Source organism: Lycorma delicatula, chromosome 1 (assembly GCF_047948215.1).
Source record: "Lycorma delicatula isolate Av1 chromosome 1, ASM4794821v1, whole genome shotgun sequence".
Lineage (NCBI taxonomy): Eukaryota > Metazoa > Arthropoda > Insecta > Hemiptera > Fulgoridae > Lycorma > Lycorma delicatula.
Window position 1 is genome coordinate 270,639,129 of NC_134455.1, and position 21,741 is coordinate 270,660,869.

Below are 21,741 nucleotides of genomic sequence, written 5' to 3' on the forward strand. Positions count from 1 at the left end.
ATGACTGCTTTCCACTTGGAAAGATAATTTATTAAAACTACATTTTGTTTATAATGATTTACATTATAAAGATTCTTTGTTTTAATATATGTACACATATAATAATGTGATAAAAAATTCTGAGATAAGACTTATAACAATAAAACGAACAGCTGAATAAAATTTGGTTGCTGAGCTGATTGAAACAATCATTAGTGTGATCATGTACTACTCTAATTATTAGCACTGTTAGAATGCTCTCAAGAATTCCTGTTCTTTACGAATGTTAAGAACCTTCTGCAATTTACATTAGATTTCATGTATAATTCAAAATGGCAACTCTTCAACTAGAACATCATTTTGTATTGGATGAGCTATAACATCATTTTTTGTACAGGAAATAGCACGGAGCTAAACACAGTAAGGAAGGGGAATGGAGTTAAAATTAAACTTATTTATTTTGTATGCTGTCTGAGAAGTAATGCTGTTATTATGGGTCATCCATCTATCCTAATGTCACAGCTCAGATTGTTTACACCAAATGCACATAACAGCAGATCTTTATATTGATGGTCACACCCTCCTGGAACAAACTCTCAGTGCATAAGCCCAATCTGTGTTAAAAAAAACATTTTAGATTTTAATTGGTGACCTAATTCTTATTTCTAGTGATATTGTAAAAATAAAGTCTGAGTAGTCTAGGATTTTCCAACAGATAATCACAGATTAAAGCCAGTGAGCCTTCTGCTTGGGAGTCAAAAGCCTGGGAAAATGAAATCAGCAATGTTTAAAATAAACGAGATATTTTTTAAAAATATTCTTATATCAGATGCTTTGAAAAAACCTGCTGCATTTGAAGTCTAGTAAATTTATTCTCAATTTATTACAAACTTTAGTTAGGATGTATCAATTTCAAAATATATCCTCAACAAAAAACGCAGGAATGACAAATTCTCCCTCAGAAAGGAGAATTAGTGGATAAAATAATCGTAGTCTCAATTTCTGTTATTCTAAAGCTCAGGAATTAGAAATGAAAAATCACACAAAAATGTATATCAATCAGTTGGTCAAGCTTTGTGACTGACTACAGGATTTCTGATTAAGGGAAGAACTACTAATAAGGAAAATGTTACAAGTCTGAAATAAAATGTAATATTTATGCAATAAAACCCAGTTTGGACGTTGTGATTTCAGAACGATTTTAAAACCTTCTCCAAATAGAAAATCTTATTTTCTTAAAATCGTTCGGGCCTCCACGTGGTTCGTCTGGATAGCTTATGGAGAACTGGAGATATCCATAAGTGAACTAAATCGAAATCAAACCTATTTGGCTAAACTCCAAAGTTGTAAACTCATGGGCTTGCCCACAACACAGGAAAGAAACATCCTAGAAAGTTCTTTTATTACTAACTATATCCCTTCTGGTAATAACCAGAGAAGTTCACCATCGGAATGGGGAGGTGGACAAATAAGAGAAACTTCTAAAGACACATCGGAGCGTCGGAATACACCCAAAAAACAAACAGTTAAAACAAAACAGTTCCACTACTTTGCGACATTAAACATTAATTCACTAATGAAAACAGGGAAACTCAAAAACCTCACAAACATACTAGAACACCAGAAAATAGTAATATTAGCATTACAAGAAATGAGAAATACCACACAAGAACACTACGAATCACAAGGGTTCAGAATCTACCAAGGAATTCCTGGCAAAAAAGTCATGAAAAATGTCCCTGCAGTTTGGAACAGCTTTCATCGTCAAAAATACAATACTCGATTCAGTCATAGATTTTCAAGTGTACTCAGACCGAATCGCAACATTAACGATAAAATCAGCAAACAAATTCTACACACTAATCAACGCACATGCACCAACAAACATTAAAAACAGGACTAACCCTAAGGAAGTGGAAAACTTCTGGAACCTATTGGACCAGATAACTACCAAAATAAACAAAAGGCATACCAAAATTCTATTAGGGAATTTCAATGCACAGTTGGGAAAGGAAAAAAGATACCAAGATATCATTGGTAAATGGCCTGTACAGAAAAGAAAGAAACGCAAATGGCCAAAGACTGGTGGATTACTGTAGAAATCATGACCTTTTATCTAAATTCACCAGACTACCCAGAAAAGCCAAAAGAATGAAAACCTGGAAAAGTCCCAACTGGAAACTAGGAGAATTTCAACTCGACCATGTCTGTATGGAAAAAAATTCACACAAAGAGATCTACAATGTAAAAGTGATGAGAGGTTTGGAAGTAGACTCAGATCATTACTTAATCAAAATTAAAATCAAAATGACACCACGGAGAAAATCTGCAAGGGACAAAAGATTTAAAAAGCAATATGACCAGAATAAAATTACAGGAAATGTCACATACACCGAAAAAACAGACCAACTAGGGACTGAAAACAAACTAGAAGCCCTGGTGGAAAAACTAAAAGAAATAGCATCAGAAATTGCACCGCCAGATAAAAAAAGGAAACACCAGTGGTGGAACATTATCTGTGATCAAGCACTGGCAAACAGACAGAAGGCTTGGTTGATCTTCCAATCAAGAAAGACAGAAGAGAACCAACAAAAACTAAGAATGCAAAGAAAACTCGCACAAAAAATAATCCAAAATCAAAAGAGGGAGTATCACAAAAAATTACTAGAACAGATTGAGGAAGACTTCTATAAAAATAATACAAGACAATTTTACAAAAACTTTAAACTGAAGAATACTACATTAATTGCCCCAACACTAATGTTAAGAAATTCAGCAGGAAATCTGGCACACACTGATAAAGAAAATGCCAACATCATGAGAGAAAGCTTTAGAAAACTTCTGAATTGTGAAGAACCAAAAGAACTTCTGGAAATAAACACAAATACCCAGATTAAAACACCAAGAGAAAACATCCTTCTACCAACATTAGCAGAAGTAAAGATGCTCTGAAGCAAATGAAAAACAACAAAGCAAGTGGAGAAAATTTCCTGACTGCAGAATTATGGAAGAACGCATCAGAAAAAGTACACAGAAATCTCCACAAAGAAATGGTAAAAATATGGCACAAAGAGGAATTTCCGGAAGAATGGAAAACCGCAATAATCCATCCTTTACATAAAAAAGGTGATAAAACCAACCCTGACAACTATAGGGGGATTTCCTTACTAGATTGCACTTACAAAATTCTATCAAGAATAATTTACAACAGAATCAAAGACCAACTGGAACAAGAACTAGGGGAAAACCAAGGGGGATTTAGACCATGGCGAGGCTGCCCAGAACAAATTCTAAATTTTAAATTAATTATAGGGTATCATAAACTAAGGAATAAACAACTGGTAGTGACTTTTATTGATTTCAAGAAAGCATATGATTGTGTACATCGAGAATCCCTGCTAAAAATCCTGAGAAATTTAGGGCTTCACCCAAAACTAGTCAAAATCATCGGACTAACACTAACGGATACCAAATCCAAGGTTAAATTCAGGGGAGAAATATCTGATCCATTCGACATCAAAACAGGACTGAGACAAGGAGATGGACTGTCACTGCTTTTATTCAACTGTGCCCTTGAATTTATAATACGGGATTGGAAAAATTAAAAAAAGACAACGTTAAAATTGGAAAAGGTATCTCGGTAAATTGCCTAGGCTTTGCGGACGATTTAGCCCTACTATCCCAAAATATAGAAGAGGCCAGATACCAACTGTCAACACTGGAAGAGATTGCAGAAAAAATCGGTCTAAAAATTTCATACAAAAAAAACAAAATTATGGTGAGAGACCCACTATGCATAAGCAAAGTAAAAATAAACAATAATGACATAGAACTAGTAGAAAACTTTAAATATTTGGGGCAAAAAACATCATGCACAACCTCCAAGAAAATCCAAACTGGAATGAAAGAATAAATAAACTCATCAAAGCCACAATAAAAACACAAAACATCTATAACAAAAAATGCATGTCCATAAACACAAAAATAACACATTATAACTCAGTTATCCAACCAGAAATACTTTACGGATGCGAAAACATATTTGGATCGTACCAGACAAGGTTTACCGACAAACTGGAAAAGATTGAAAGACAGATTCTACGACGATGCATCGGGAAAAACATTAAAAAAGACGGGATTTGGAGAATTATTCCAAACGAAGAGATTTACAAAACTCTCATTCCGATAACTAATAAATTTAGAAAGAAGAGAATTTCCTTTCTAGGACATATTTTCAGAATGGAAGAGACCAGACTTATCAGACGGATAATCAAACTTTTCTGGAACAAGAAAAGCAGACCGAACTGGTTATACGAAGTACAGAAAGACATGGAGGAATTAGACATAACCCGTGAAAACCTAAAAAGGAAAACCGGAAACTATGAGAAATTAAAAAATAAAGAAACAAGATTCCTATCAAAAACCCAAGAAAACAATAAGCCGGGTGTACTCTGAACAAGAAAGGGCAAGAAGATCTGAAACCCTTAGAAATTACTGGCAAAAAAGAAAAGCTGAAAAACAACAAATCAGCAAGAAAAGAAAGAACTTGCCAAAAAAAAAAAAATTAACTAAAGTGATCCATTATGGTCTTAAAAGTAATAAAATAAAAAAAACCCAGTTCTTCTGATACATATAAAGAATCAGTTTACAACTGAAAACTATCATGAAACTAATCCAATATTTTAGAACACAGAAAAAACAACCTTTAAATTGCAAGTTCTCATCATACATTTAAAGTGGTGCATTTTATTAGAGTATATATAATAAAAATGTAAAACAAAATCATACAGAATTTTAGATATTAAAAGAGATTAAGATTTCTTGGTTACTAAGATTGCTATAGTTTACCTTCCTACAATACAAAGTATTTACTGAGACACCAATCTGTATAGTGAAGTGAATAAGCAAAAATTTTTATTATTTTTTATTTATTTATAAGAATTTAGATTTTTAACAAGCCAGTAACCAAATAACTAAAAAAATGCACTCTCTTTAATAACAAACACATTTACACCATTATATACAATATAATTACATATTAATTATGAATTAATCTCATATAATAACAAAAGCTGAGGATAAAATCCAATTAATTATGTACATAAAACAACAATAACGTAAACTTTGTATCAGAGTACGTACTTGCTTTCTGATTCCAGTTTGACTTGTACTTGAATATCCCATTTCTTGCAGTAAACCCTCAGCTGCATTTCGTTTGGCCAATTTTTTGTTTGGGCCAGAACCGACATAAGAATATTCTCCAACTGTTACCTAAAAAAACAAATATGAAGAAATAACTTGAAAAGATAAAGTTCCTTTTAAAAAATTAAACTGTAAATTATTCACTTTTTTTTAGCAATGTCTATTTAAAAAATTAAAACAAAAAAAGTCTGTAGTAGATATCCTCATAAATACCAAAAATTTCACAAAATATTTATACATGAACAAATTCTGGAATCCCATACTCAACTATCATGCTACCTTTGTTTTCACTGAATCAAAACAACATCAAATCAAAATGGGTTATCAATTTTTTTTAAATTCTTATTCTTCAAATTGTTTGAAAAAATGGAACAGATGAGAAGAATTAACTCTGTAAGATGCAAAAATGAAGATACTGAGTAAAATATTCACCTGGTAATAATTAAGTTATCTATAAGATAATTAATGACTATCCTGATAACCAAGTAGTGAACAACTAAAGATCTTGGTATCTTGAAGTAAAATATTGTGTAACAATACAATAAAGATAAAAATTAAATTTGAAATATAATTTTATATTGAATTTAGAGCGAAGAAACTGACTATACACAAGTAGGTGGCTGTGGACTAACAAGAAATATAATGCCTATTACAGTTTGTTTATTAATCACCAACTCAAAAATGTACAAAATAAAGAACTTATTTTGTTCTTTTAATTTCTATTCTTTTTTATTCTTCAGTTTATCTTTTATGGTGTTTTCTTTTTTACTAGATCTTCTTTACTTGGTGTTCATTTGTGATTACCAAGACCTTTTTTTCCTGTTTATCTTCCGGGAATCACTGTCAGGCATTACTTGGACCCACCAGGTTGGTCTAGTGGTGAACGCGTCTTCCCAAATTAGCTGATTTGGAAGTCAAGAGTTCCAGTGTTCAAGTCCTAATAAAGGCAGTTACTTTTATATGTATTTGAAAACTAGCTTGTGGTTACCGGTGTTCTTTGGTGGTTGGGCTTCAACTAACCACACAACTCAGGAATGGTCAAACTGAGACTGTACAAGACTACACTTCATTTACACTCATACATATCATCCTCATTCATCCTCTGAAGTAATACTTGAACGGTAATTATTGTAGGCTAAACAAGAAAATTACCACAAAAGAACACAACAGTATCCATGATCTAGTATTCAGATTCATATAAAAGTAACTGCCTTTATTAGGACTTTGAACGTTGGAACTTTCAATTTTGAAATCAGCTGATTTGCAAAGATGCGTTTACCACTAGACCAACCCGGTGGGTTGATTACCAAGGGCTTATGTAAATGCTTCTGGTTCTATAATTTTGGAAGGTATTAAGTTGAAATTTGAAGTTGATTCAGTTAGTATTGTCAACCTGTGGATTTGTCTTTTCTTATTTCTTTGCTTAATTGGCATAATATATGGTCATTTAAGTGAACATAATTTTTTTACAGAATTATTTTTTTAAAATATATTAAGAAATATCTTGTCTTCTAATATTAAACTTTATTTTCTGAGATATAATTATTTGTCTAATTAGAGATTTTGTATAAATATGAAATGTGTTTTGCATTAATGTTTTATTCATTTATTTTAGTTACAATTACTTTTAATTGTAAATTGATTACATCTAAAATCATGTTTTTTCAGTGTTTTTGTTTTTTTTTAAATTGATGTGCATTAGCAGATAAATTAATTTAAAATCATGTTTTTTCAGTGTTTTTGTTTTTTTTTTAAAAATTAGATGTGCATTAGAAGATAAATTAAGCTATTTAAATACTTTAACCCAGCAGTTCTCAAACTGTGGTATGGGGAGGTAGTATGCAAACAAACAAAACACAAAATATAAAAATTATTAATACAACAGTTATTTACTACTAGTAATATTTATTTATTATTATTACTAATACAGTTGATTGACCAGCAATTCTCAAATGTTTTTGGATATATTGTAATACAAAAGAATTTATCATCCACTTCCTTTTCCCTTGATTTGAGAAAATTATTTGTGTATAATATCAATAAGAATATCAGTTATTTGGCTTGCAAGACGTAATGCCACTGGGTTCTTACATGCTACAACAACATACATCAACTTTGTCCAATGTTTGAAATGCATCATTCATAATATGCGGTTCTTTAGTGCCCACAATAAAAGGATTGCCGTACTCTCCTCCAGCAGTTCAGTGAGTTGGTCGTGGTTATCCTACTAGGTTTTGAACCTTAGTCAAGAGTGCCAAGGCTCAAATCCTAGTAAAGTTAGGCCTAGTAAATCCTAGTAAAGTTACTTTTATATAAATTTGAATAATAGATTCTGTATACTGGAGTTCCTTGGTGGTTGGGTTTCAATTAACCACATACCTCAGGAACGGTCAACCTGGGACTGTACAAAACTACACTTCATTTACATTCATACATAACATTCTCATTAATTTTCTGAAGTAATATCTTATGGTGGTTCCAGAGGCTAAACAGAAAAAGAAAGAAAGCTTAACCCTACAAATAGATAGATAAAGTAGCTTCTGGTGATAAACATACTCTGATAATCTGATTTGAAAATATTGTTGTAGTGTTACTTTTTCATTTGTAACAGTTTAAAGTGCTAGTGCTGGCATATATATATGGAAGGGACATTTTTCTTAAATGCTTACTTATTTACAAACTTTGCTTGAATTAACGTGGTTTAGTTTGGTTGGTGTAAAACATAAACCAACATGGATAAGTGGCTTAGTAGAACAACTACACACAAACAAAACATAATCAGTTAAGAATCCTGTACCACTGAGCTCTATTTCAGAAGCAGAACTTGCGGTGAGTTAAAATCTTTTTCCCATAAAAATATGAAAAGTTGTAAGAAAATATGATCTGAGTACATTAATACTGGATTAAACATAATGGATGTAAATAATGAGCACGATCTCAATGTGTAACCTGCTTTGAGATTCTTTCAAACCAAAGGAAGAAACCCTCACTATTGAAACCTAAACATTAAACATTAGTAAACACCTATGGATTATTTTGTTCAAATATTGTCAGAGATAAAATGCACAATGAAGATGATGTCATTTTTTATAGGAAATACTTAAAAAGCAGTTGAGGCATCTTCTTAGTGAGCTTGAGGATCAATGTGTGAAAAATCTCATACAATTGGTAAAGAGCTGAAGTTATCTGCTGCAAAAGATATGGTGACTTGTATGTTGGGAGAATAGTCAGCTAAATAGCTGTACTGTATTCAGTTAGCCAATAGAGTGAAGAATAAACAAATTGCGTTTATGTGAGTTCGTTCGTCATGATTCGGCTAAGTCATGCCCTGTATATCAATGTCGATTCACAACATGGCCATATAATTAGTCACCATATAATTAATCATAGAGTAGTCAGGTAATCAAACATTTATTTAATGTTATGTCTTCTCTGTTCTATTAAAACCCTTGGTCTTTTTAAATGATCACTCTTTTGGTCTTGTGTTCAATTTTTGTGATTCTGTTACTTATTTATTTACTCTAATGTAATTTACAGTTAATAAAATGCAATTTCTTTAATACGAAATGGAAGTGTATTCCTAGATTTGCCTCTGTACGACTTGTGTGTTATACCATTATTTGATACCAATTCAGCTGATAATAGGGCACAATTAATGATAGCCCTCTGAAAAAAAAACGCAGTAAAAGAAGCCCATAAGTCATGCAAAAACACATCATTTTAATGCTTACAAAATTGAATTACAGAGTAATCCAACGGCATTGATTTCAGATATCATTAATAAAACTGCTAACATAAGTGGAAGCTGTGCTGCTTCAGTATAAAAAGTGATTCATGAATATAAATCTACTAATGAATTACAGTCTCTTAAGAAAACAAAACCCCATAGGCCAACTGAAGAAAAAGTTTATAATTTCAATGAAAGTACGATTTTTAAAAACGTACATAATTTTATTTTCGAAATGAACTGCCTACAATAGACAAAAGTGTTATAAGTTATAAATGACAATAACAATCTACCAGATTTCCAAAGAACTTTTTATAAATTGTTAATAGGTATGAATATTAAATATGAAAAATGGGGCTGGGAATGGGCTTTAATTGGCAGGGATGATATCATCATATGGCAAAGACATTACCTCACTGAAATAAAGAAAATGAGGCAAGAAGGTTGTAGAATATGTTATAAGGATGAAACCTGGGTCAACAAAGGCACAAGAAAAGTTTCATTTGGAAAGATAAAGCTGTGAATTCATCAAAAGAAGCTTTTCTGTATGGCTAATCAACTGGTAATACGGCTCTATCAGTTAAAGGTAGATGTCTCCAAATTATGTATGTCGGCAGTGATAGCAGGTTTGTCAATGGTGGTCTCTGGACCACCAATCAGTGGTATTAAATGACTGCTTACTCAGTCACATTCTTGCGCAGCTGATCCAGCAGAGACTAAGAGGTGCGAGTGACAGGCGGATCGAAAGGCCTCCAGCTGTTTGTAACTCTCTGCAGGCTTATATAGTCTTTGTTAGTTTGACTTTGTACGGTATTCCGGCAGAATTGTCGGAAGTCAGTAATTAGACGAAACAGTCCAAGCCCAAATGGGGTAGGGCTGGTGAAGTAATGGAGACAAGGATCAATGATGCCTCTGCCTCCTCAAGTAAGGTTGAGGCAATGGCACGTTTCTCCAACTGGGTTTAATGAGATAATCTGCTTGATGAGTTTTATAGGGCTAACAGGAGGGGAGGTAGCTCTCTCACAATGGTTAAGTACTTTGAGGATCAGTACGATCAATTTATGGTCTTTATAGAGAATCTAAAATGCGCTTCAATTCCTGGTCTTCTAAGCCAACTGAAGTAAAGGAGGTGACAGTCCCTATTGTAGTTTCTAGGCCTATGGAGCCTCAATGCAAAGTTTTGAAAATAGGCCAGCCTGTTGAGAACGCAGCTGAGATTATCTTTCTGAATAAGCCTGAGGGTTCGGCAAAAACTCTCAAGGAGATAAGAAACGATTTTCAGGTTGCTCTTCGTAAGAATAGTCCAGCCTGAAGATAAGAAATGTACGGGAAACCTAGAGGGGATTGGCTGTTGTAGCTGATGACAAAGAAACTGTGAGGGTTATCTCTGAGCCTTTAAAAACTGAAAAAGTAGAGATAAGGGTTGATCCTAAACATAAACAGCGACCACGAGTTATTGTCTATGTATGATGTGGATTATCGTCTCTCTGATGATGAGTTCATGACTCTGGTCAGGGAGCTCAATACTGATTTGGACAAGGTGACTTTTTGAGGTGAACGTCGGTTCCAGTTAGACAGGTAAACATGAGGCAGAGCGTTACCATGCAATGTTGGAAGTGGGACCTAGCCTTCTATGGAAATTTGTTTCTAAAGGTAGGTTGTTTATGAACTTGTTTTGTAGGGTGAAGGTATATATAGATGTCCAGCATTGTTTTTAAGTGTTGTCGTTATGGGCACAGGGCGAAGTTCTGCAAGTTTCCGTCGCTGTGTGCTCATGCTCATTGTCGACAGGAAGGGCACAAATGAGAGGATTGTCCCAAGAAGTATGAGGGATCGATTTGTGTCACTTGTAACAGGCTACGAAAAGAGCATAAGCACTCTGTGGACAGTAAAGGATTGTGGGTCTTACTTAAGAGCTGTCAAGACATACTTAATTCATTGAATGGACAATTTTGGGAAGTTGAATACTCAGGTGCTTACACTGTGCAGATTAAATTAGGTGAGGTTGTAGATTGAAGGAAACTGGATGTGGTTCTTCTAAAACATCATATGTTGTGGCAAGTGTTCTGCCAGGATTTAATGGCTGGCAGAAATTTCTGTGTGGTACTGCTAGTATGTCCGCTATTCTGTGCAGGAGATATCTGAATTGTGTCTTTATTCGGCTGCTCTCAGATTTTCACCATTTGTTGTGAAGCTGATAATTGGGAATATGTTGCAAGTTCGTATTTTCAATTTAAGGATGCTGTTGAGCGTCATTTAGAGTAATGGGACAAGATTATTTGGTTTGTTGGAGGCTGTTCTATTCTGGTTGGAAATGCAAAGTCTTTATGGTGGCATAGTACTTTGATCGATGAGAAAGGGAAGTTGGTAGAGAGTTTTACTATACAACACGGTCTCAAGATTTATAATGTTTTGGGCGAGTTGCCAACCTTCACAGGAATGGTGGTTGGTAGGAGGTTGTTTGCTGGCACAAATAGATCTGACTTGGAAGGAATATTCCCATGACTGTTTGTCAATGAATAGTAGCTGATGACTGTTTCAGTGATCGTTTGATTGTGTTTCAGATTGCGAATGTCCACTGTGAGGTGTACCAGAGTAATGTCCCTGTTCAGCAGGGGCGTTTGCTGTATAGGAGGGCAGATTAGCAAAAATTTGTTGATATATATCAGCTAGACCTTTGTGTCTTGAACTGGAATTTGGACGTTATGAATTTGGAGTTAGTTGGAAGCCTTTCTCTTGCTTATGTAGATGCTGCAGAGCATTTCATCCCATATAGTTCTGATTGGGAGAGAATCGCTCTGTGGTGAATGAGAGAGTTTTCTGATCTGAAGTGGTGTGTGAGTCACCTTAGGCGAGTTTCTTAACTACAGAGTGACCCTGAGCGATGAGCAGAACTCGCTTCTGAGGATACGGATTTGAAGACCCAGTATTTTCATATGATTCAAACAGAAAAAAGGGTTTCTTGGCGTTCTTTTGTGTAGGATCAGAATAAGGATCCCTAGAGTGTCGTTTATAGGATTTTGGAACATAAATGAAGGAAAGATGTTCTTCTGTCTGCTCTCGACCTGGCAAGGTGTAGTAACAGGATAGAAATATTGTGCACTCTGGTGAATGATTTAATGATGGTGATATAGAAGGCGAGTGTCAGTATTATCTGTGAGTTAGGTGTGAGGTCACTTCTTTTCGCTCCAGTGTAGCATGTTGGAGATTAATGAGGCTGAAGTACAACTAGTTGTGTGCAGTTTTGCAAGGCATAAGACTCCTGGGTATGATGGAATCACTGTGGTATTCCTTGTTTGCTCACTGGGCATAAGCATAGGTGTAATAACGAAGGTTATGAACAGCTTCTTGCTAGCTTTTTTCCACTTTGTTGGAAAATTGGTTGATTAAGATTCTTTTTAAAGATGGTGGCAAGGATGCTACTGTGAGTTCGTCATACAGACCTCTGATGCTTCCGCCAGTGCTTGGTAAGGTGTTAGAAAAAATGCTGTATTTGCAGATTAATACAGATTGTGAGGTTGGCCTCACAATCTTTACATCGAGGACTGGTATGGTTTTCAACTGGGAAGTACAGAGAGGATGTAATTTTAAATAGTGATTGACATCATTACTAACTCTGACTCTCTGCTTAGGGTTGTAGATTTTGATTCTCTCATGCGACTGAGGTTTCCCAGTGGATGTAGTATCATCCATTATGCCGATGATGGGTTTCTGCTGGTCAAAGGAGACTCACAGAACGAGATCGAATTCCACACAACTCAAGCTTATGAAGTACTAGAGGTATGGAGCAATCAACACAAACTGGTATTTAGTGCTGAGAAAACCACCATGATGCTGCTAAGGGGCTTTTGACTGCTATGCGACGAGCCAGTGTTTTGATGACCGGCCATTCATTATGTCTTGTTGCAATGGTGTTCGGGTATACTCCTTGATGAAAATTTTAGATTCAAGGAGCAATTTCCCTTCTTTGGCATTTGCAGGGTGGTTTATCCCAAATGAGGTCTAAATTTTAAAACAATGAAAATTTTGTATAAAGGTTTATGCGAAATGATTATGCTTTATGCAGCATCTGTTTGGGCTAACAGAATTAAGCATAAAAGTTACTGCGATATTATGTTGAGGGCTCAGAATCTCCTATTACTTATTGTAACAAGGGGATATAGGACTATTTCACATGAGGCAATTCTAGTTATTGCAGGTGTTAAACCAACAGATGTTCTTGGGTTGGAACATCAGTTATGTTACGCAGCAAAGAAGTCAGGTGAACTGACTGTGCAGAGTATTTGAGGAAATAGAAGAGGATGTTTGGTGTTTGGCAGGACAGATGGGACGAGACAGCAGATAGGCGGTATACACACAGTCCCTTTCCAGATCTTGGGAGTCGCCTCATGGATCTCTCCAAACCAGCATGTGACTCAGTTCCTTTTAGCATATGACTTATTTCAGGACAGGCTGTCTTGATTTAGCTTGACTGACTTTGGTCAGTGTCCTCAATGCTTAGTATCGAATCAAGCTTAGTATCAAGAGCTATATGTCTGCTCAAAATATATTTGTTTAGGTGGGCAGAGAGCTTGAGGGTATTGGTTTGGGTCTGGATCTGCAGGCTAACTGTAAAGTTAGAGACGAGTGGTGCATTGTTGAAAAACTGTTAAGGTTTTTGGTGCTTGAAAGAATTGCAGAGGGTGTTTAGTGTAAAATAGTAGCTGGGGTGACTAGGAGCCTGTTTGAGTGGCTGGTTGTTGTTTGGTATGTCCATGGGTTGATAATTTATAGGTAATTTTGGTTGCTTTGGTATGGTAGGTCAAAATTTGATTTGGGTTAGGCGAGTTTGAAAAATATATTTTATTAGTTGAAGAGTTTCAACACCAATGGAAATGTCTTTCAAGGCATTTGCATAGTTGCCATCCTGAAAGAGGCCAAACTGATGACTGAAATATGTAATCAGATATTGAGGGTCTAGAAGATGACCCCTGGTAAAGCCCATCATGGCTAGAAACAGAGGGGTTGGTGGGGTGACTGGGATCATCACAAGGAGGGTGTCTTCCCTGATGGTGTCAGGATGGTGGTCTCTGGATTTTTTAATCTAAATCTACAAGAGACTATCATAACAAAATGAAAAGATAAAATGGGATGTCTTTTATGTTTTTAAGATGTCTCAAAACATGATCATCTTTTGAGAAATGGTTTAGCGATGTGTTACCTCTTCTGGAAGATAATTCAGTTGGGTGTCTTAGACAAAACCCTTTATCATTCATGTAAAAAGGAAAAAATTCCAGCCATGTCTGGGAAAACGAATGATATTAAAATTTGGCTTAGTTTAAAGGGAGTAATTTTTGAAGAGAGAACTTAAGGTCCAATCATCGCAAAGAGGGTTCCATGTTCTAAAAGTAATTTTATGTATATAAAATTGATAAGTCAGAAAGATCCAGTGATAATAACGTGCTTCAATTACCTCCCTATTGGTGTGAACTCAATCCGATTGAGTTAATTTGGGGACAAATCAAAAGTTATGTAGCATCAGAAAATACTACTTTCAAAATATCTGATTGACAAGAAAAGTTAAAAATTGAAACAAAATAAAAAATATATGCTTAAAAGCAATCAAAATAAATCAAAATCCAGCAGGAATGGAAAAAACAATATAAAATATGGATACTGTTAACTTATTGGATAAAATAATAGAAAACAAAATTGAGCCTCTCGTTATATCTCTTAATACTAACAGCATTATGGATTTCTCACAATCAAATGACAACTGAATATTATTTACTATTTATTAATCATCATAGAAATTTATCTAAAATATCAGTGAACTTTTACTGTAAGTGACAAATTTCAACTCTTAAAAACTCAAGAAACAATAGACAATTTTGATATCGGTTATCAGATGTACCGAACAAGGTAAGAAATATTTATAATCATTTAACATGTCTTAATTTTTTTGATTTAAAATATATTTATATTTTTTATGTGGCATAAAATATTAACATAGCATAATTATTTTATATGGATTTACAGAAGTTGCTTGTGAACTGGCCGCCTGAATACTCATACGCACAGTTTGTTTACTTCAACTCTAAACTAACTGAATGAGGTATAGATATGATATCACTGTCAAATGATACCTTGCACTACAGAATTGAAAGAATCACATTGAATATTAAAGAAAAGAACTCTAATAAAAAAATTGTGATTTTTTTTTTCTCCCATACAACTGTAAGGACAAAATGTAAGAAACTATGCTCAACTTATGATTTATGTGAGGTATGCAATTTAAAGTACAATTAAACAGAATTTATTTTGATGAGCTATCAACACAAACTACAGCCGATGAAATATTCAAAAAGGTTCTTTACAGGAAATGAAATGGATTGGAAGCACTGCATTGACTTCTGAAATGATTGTGTACACACATGCTGCAACAGAAAAATATGGAGGCGTTGCCACCTAAGTAAAATCTCACAAAAAATTGTACCCTCACTCACTGCAGCATCCATAAAGAAGCTTAAGCAGTAAAACTAAACAACTGAAACAGAATTGTTTATACTGAATAAACAATTATTCAGGATGTCTGAACAATTTAAGCAAGTTCTCCAGTAAGCCGTCAAGGTCATCAGTTTTATTAAATCTTGGGTTTTAAACTTGCCCAAAATAAATTTATTTTCAAAACTGTGCTCTGAAATAGGCAACGACCACATTCAGTTACTGCTACACACAAGGGGTGGGATAGCTTTTTAAAGGAAAAATGTTAACCAGGTTATTTGGGCTATATTCAGAGGAGGTGTTCCTAATGGATACAGATCTTGAATTGCATGATCGACTGATGTGTGAATTACAACACTGGCCTACTTACCAGATATTTTCAATCACCTCAATGACTGAAATTTAATTTGCAAATGAAACAACAAATCAATTGTGAGTAGACAACAAAATAAAAACATTTATAAAAATAATCAAATAGTGGATAATGGTGTTTTGAATGAAACCGGCTGTCTTTTCCAAATTTGGAAAATTTCTAGACAGTATACAAAGCTGAAATGAAAATTAATCTCATTAATAACATAAAACACCATTGCCTAATGTTCATTGAAACTTTTGTAGAATATTTTAAAGAAGAATATGAATTCCTATGGGTACAAAATCTTTCAAACTGGATTTCATTCCTGGAACCCTAACAATGAAAAAGAATCTTTAACAGATCTAATTTACAACAGAGATTTGAAAATTGAATTTACTAAATTAGAGTTATGTGAATTTTGGATAAAGATGAATGAATATTCAATGCTTTCCAAAAGCATTGTTATTTTTTAACCACATATCTTAGTGAAACTGTATTTTCTTGAAAATTTATTTTTTACAGTAAAAAATTAATTAAATAAAAATAAGTTTCATAATAAACTGAATCTTGGGACGAAATGATTCCGGAACCGATTTAAACTTTCTCCATACTTAAAATCTCAATTAAGAAAATCGATTCGTGCCTCGTGGAGATTTCTACTGGTGAACTAAATCGGAATCACCTCTCTGGATCACATCCAGAGTTGTAACTCGGGAATTTATTCCCACCCAAGGCTGACTTGCCTTTGAAAGTCAAATATGGAAGGTCTTTTAAGAAAAAATCCACCGTCTGGTAAATACTGGAGAAGGCTGTACTCGGATCCAGTGGGCAGCTCCTTAAAAGATAACGAATCGGGAGCGTTTGGAAACACCCAAAAACAACATAACTTCAAAATTGAGGATAAAACACAAGCAAACAACTACATTGCCACTCACAAAATTAATTCTCTAACTCAACCCGGCAAACTAAAAACTCTAACAGACATAATGGACAAACAAAAAATCCTAATTGCAGGACTTCAAGAAATGAGAAACACCAATCAAGAGCCGTTTGAATCTCAGGGATACAGAATTTACAAAGGAATCCCCGGGAAACATGTGATGAAGAAATGCCACAGTTCGGAACAGGATTTGCAATCAATCTTAAAATAATTGACTCAGTCGTAGAATTTAAGTCTTATTCCCCCAGGATTTCAACCTTAACCCTAAAATCAGCCAATAAATTCTACACCATAATAAATGTCCATGCTCCCACCAATGACAAAAGCAATCTTAAAAAGATAGAGAAGAGATGGACAAATTCTGGGAACTTCTTGACCAAACTGCAAACAACATAAATAAGACCCACACCAAAATTTTAATAGGGAACTTTAATGCCCAACTTGGTAAAGAATGAAGATATCGTGATATTATCGGAAAATGGCCTGCCCAGAAGAAAACTAACAAGAATGGCCAAAGACTTGTCGAATTTTGCAGAAACCATAATATGATCTCAAAATCCACCAATTTTATGAAAAAACCAAACAAATTTAAGACTTGGAAACACCCAGATTGGAAAAAAGGGGAATGGCAACTCGATCATGTTTGTATGGACCGAAATTATCACAAGGAGATTTATAATATCTTGAGAGGAACAGATACTGGATCGGACCATTACGTAATTAAAGTTAAAATAAAATTCACCCCGCATAAAAAGAAAAAATCCCAACCTAAAAACAAAAGAGCTTATGATCCACATAAATTAATAAACAATGCCATCTTTGAATAAACAAAAAAAAAAATCAAATTAATTAATAATTTAAAAGAACTGACATCCCAACTGAAAGAAATAGCTGAAGAACTAGCCCCTATAAACCCAAGAAAAAACACCAATGGTGGAATGAAGAATGTGACAAAGCATTCAAAGACCGACACTGGGCTTGGATCAACCACTAAACCCAGAAAACTGAAGAATCTAACCATGAATTTACCAAACAAAGGAAAATAACTCAGAAAATTATAAGAGGAACCAAACGACAAGCCCAAAAAAACTTGATTCAGCAAATAGAAGAAAGTTCCAAGAAAGCTAACTCCCGAGACTATTATAAAATTTTTGGTCAGGCTCTTCAAAGATATGAACCACCCACCCTTATGCTGTAAAGAAAACGCTGAAATTTTGGCAGAAACCTTCAATAGACTCCTCAACTGTGACGACCACCCAGAGCTTTTTGAGATTGACACTGAAACTCCAGTTAAAACTTCACCGGTAAATATCAACCTGCCAACAATTCAAGAAGTTCTCGCAGCCTTAAATGAAATAAAAAACTACAAAGCAAGCGGAGAAGACCAGCTTTTCACAGAACTCTGGAAACACTCATCAGTTTATTCAGTCAAAACATCCCTACATCTATGCCTCGTGAAAATATGGAATGAAGAAAAACTTCCAGAACACTGGACCACAGCCCTCATTCATCCATTACATAAAAAAGGGGATAAAACTAATCCGGAAAACTACAGAGGCATATCTCTCTTGGATTGCACATACAAAATCCTGTCGAGAATCATATACAACCGATGCAAAGACCATCTTGAACTGGAACTTGGGGAATACCAAGGAGGATTTAGGCCATGGAGAGGTTGCCCGGAGCAAATAATATCCTTAAAACTTATGATGGACTTAAATAAAAGACGGAAAAACAACTAATAATCACCTTCGTTGACTTTAAAAGGGCCTATGATTGTATACACCAACCATCCATGCTGAATATTCTGAGAAACCTGGGCCTTCACCCTAAACTCAAACATGATAAAATTAACTTTAACCAATACCCAGTCCAGAGTGAAATTCAGAGGTGAACTCTCTCAACCCTTCTACATAAAAACTGGATTGAGGCAAGGAGATGGCCTCTCACCACTCCTTTTTAACTGCGCCCTCGAATTTGTCATGAGAAAATGGTATGGAATAAATCCCAAAAATATAAAAATGGGTACTAAAAAAAACTCCATCACACTAAATTGCCTAGGATTTGCAGATGACCTCGCTCTTTTAGCAAATAATATTCAAGAAGCCAAAACACAATCATGAGCCTTCAAAACCTAGCACAAAAGATAGGGCTTCATATCTCTTTTGAAAAAACTGAACTAATGGCGATAGATCCTCTGGTAATAGAGTACATTACGGTAAACAATCAGAAAATTAAAATAGTAAAACAATTTAAATATCTAGGGGAAATAATAACTTATAATTTAAATGAAAAAGTGACATGGCAAAACAGGATAAATAAAATGATTAAATCCCAAAAATTAACTTGGTCAACATATAACAAAAAATGCCTTTCTGCTAAAACAAAACGTTTTTACTATAAAACTGTAGTTCAGCCAGAAGTCACCTACAGAAGCAAGACCCTTTTCAAAATCACTCAGAAAAATTGAATTGATAAAATTCTGAAAATAGAGAGGAGAATTGTCAGAACGTGTATCAATAAAAAACACCAAAAAGAAGGCCAATGGTGGATTGTGCCAAATGAGGTGGTGTATCGAGAAATAGAGCTTGTTACTGATACTATGCGGAACAAAAGAATCTCTTTCTTTGGTCATCTCATAAGGACACCGGAAACAAGACTGTCAAGAAATATCATTGAAAAGCTCTGGTTCCAAAAGCTAGAAGTAGGATGGATCAAAGAAATTAGAGAAGATATGAAAGAATTGGGAATTTCCCTGACTGACCTACAGAATAAAACTGGAAAAATAACAAAGCTAAAAGACAAAAGCATTAGATTTAAACAAAAGACAGACAAACGACAAAATACAACGAAGAGGGTGTTTACGGATGAAGAAAAGAAAGCAAGATCTGAACGGATGAAGAAATACTGGGCAGCTCGGAAGAGTAAAATAACATGCTTTTCTCAGAAAAGATCCAACTAAAATTGACTTAAGTGGTCCCATGTTGGCCGTAAAAGCATAATAATAATAAATAAACTGAATCTTGATCAAAATTTGTACTTAACATTCAGTTCAACTTAACTAGATATCATCTTTTCACTTGTTTCAAGCATACAGCACCATCTTTCCCACTTTTGGTTCTTTTTTGGTATCCGACAGCCACTTTTTTCAATTTTTTTATAGTACACTTACAAAATTTTCATTTCTTAAGAGTTAAAAAATTTTTACCGTTAGCAGAAAAATTATAAATATAATCTAACCAAACTTAACCTTTGCTCACTAGCCAAGGTTAGCAGGCGAAGTGAGCATAGATTATATTTACAATTATAAGCAGTAATGCTTATGTTGGACCTCCCTCAACTACATTTGGAAGACCCATGTTTAAATGGGTCACAGTGTTTGTATTTATTTCTTCTGACTACTTTTGATTTGTTTGCTATTGTCTAAATATAATTTTTGTAACATATTTTTAATTAAACATTAAAAAACAAACTACTTTACAAGTATTAAGTTAAAAAAAAAATATTTAATTGGTTGTTGGATTCCAAAAAAGTACCTCATTTTTTTTAAATTTCACGAATATTATTATCAGTACGTAGGTAAATATTTTTGCAAAAAAATTATTAAAAAATGTTTAATAGATAAAAAAATTAGAATATGATTTATAAATAAATACTTTCAAAAAAGATTATAATATTGTAATGCTTAACTACATTGAGATATGACTCTTATCTATGGTAATCTTAATGACATATTCATACTTAATATTTCAAGGTAGACTACTGACATGTAATTTACATGTAACAAAAAAAAATTGAGAACTGTTGATTTAATCTATTTTATTCAACATATTTACAAATCACTTTATCTATTAATAAATTACAAATAATGGTGATTAAAATTTGTTTATTTATTTTGATAACAGTTATCCTGACCTTATTTATAAAAAAAAATCTTATTTCTCTTTATTCAGGTTCAACAATTTTATTGATGAATCTTTTGGGTAGTGCAATTTTAAAGAAACATGTGGTATTACTTTTGGTCGCACAGTGGGATTGGGGGTTGAAAAAGATTTTTCTTTATGTTTTGAGGTATGAGGAGTATGAAAATACCATTAATTTCAAATGGGGTTTCCTTTTATATGTATATATATAAATTTTTTTTTGAAAATTCAAATAATTCATTAATGTACTGGCCACTAAGCTAATAAAATTTAATAATAAATGAAATATAAACCACCAAAACATAATAAGTTAAAATTTACCATATTAATTCTAAGAACTGATTTTTACAGGATCCTGCTAAATCAATTTTTAGAATATGGTAGTTTTAACTTAACTTTGTACTGTGTTTTGGTGGTTTATATTTTATTTAATATATATACATACATATTAGGCTACAAATAAAATTCTGTGGGTCGAAAATCTCTAAAATTACTACATCAATTTCACTGAAATTTAGATATGCTACAGAAATATATGATGTTAAACAAGTGAAAATTTGATGAAGATTGGTTTAATCATGCTTGAGCTATCCTCAATTTAAGGTAGAAAAAGTTTGAGCAGGATATGTATAAAATTTTGTAGCTTGAAAATTTCCATAACTACTAGATCAATTTCACTGAAATTTATTTGCTGTAGTAGTGTATCTGAAGTTGTGCATTAGGAAATTTAATGAAGATTGGTTAAGTGTTATTGTTATTTATACAATTGTAGATTAAAATGAGATTATACTTTATCAAAAAGAAACAAAAAAATAACAAAAAGTCGATCTCTTTGCGCAGAGCTGCTCAAGAAAATTTTTAATTTATGGTATGTCACGTCAGTTTTTTCACATGCTTTATTAATATTTTTTTGAATATATGACTGTTTTAATAATCTATTTCATTTTATTATTTTTTCTACTTGGAGTGTTCAATTTTGTTTTTCTTTTTTGTTTCCTGCAGCTGCGGCTATTCTTACATATATATCTTTATTAGTAAATTTTATCTACTTTATTTACTTATGGTACTTATTAAATTAAATTAATTGTTGCATTATTATAATATTATCAATATATGTTGGTTATTTCTTTAT

General features: G+C 33.6%; 1 protein-coding gene across 10 annotated transcripts in view; it reads right to left on the reverse strand.

The window, feature by feature from the left end:
* Nucleotides 1–21,741, reverse strand: part of stau (double-stranded RNA-binding protein Staufen) — a 193,947-nt gene that overhangs the window by 28,974 nt on the left and 143,232 nt on the right. For all 10 annotated transcript variants that reach the window (XM_075377453.1, XM_075377462.1, XM_075377503.1 and 7 more), the window contains one exon: nt 5,122–5,250. In XM_075377453.1, coding sequence (XP_075233568.1) covers nt 5,122–5,250 — 129 coding nt within the window. The remainder of the gene's footprint in view (nt 1–5,121; nt 5,251–21,741) is intronic.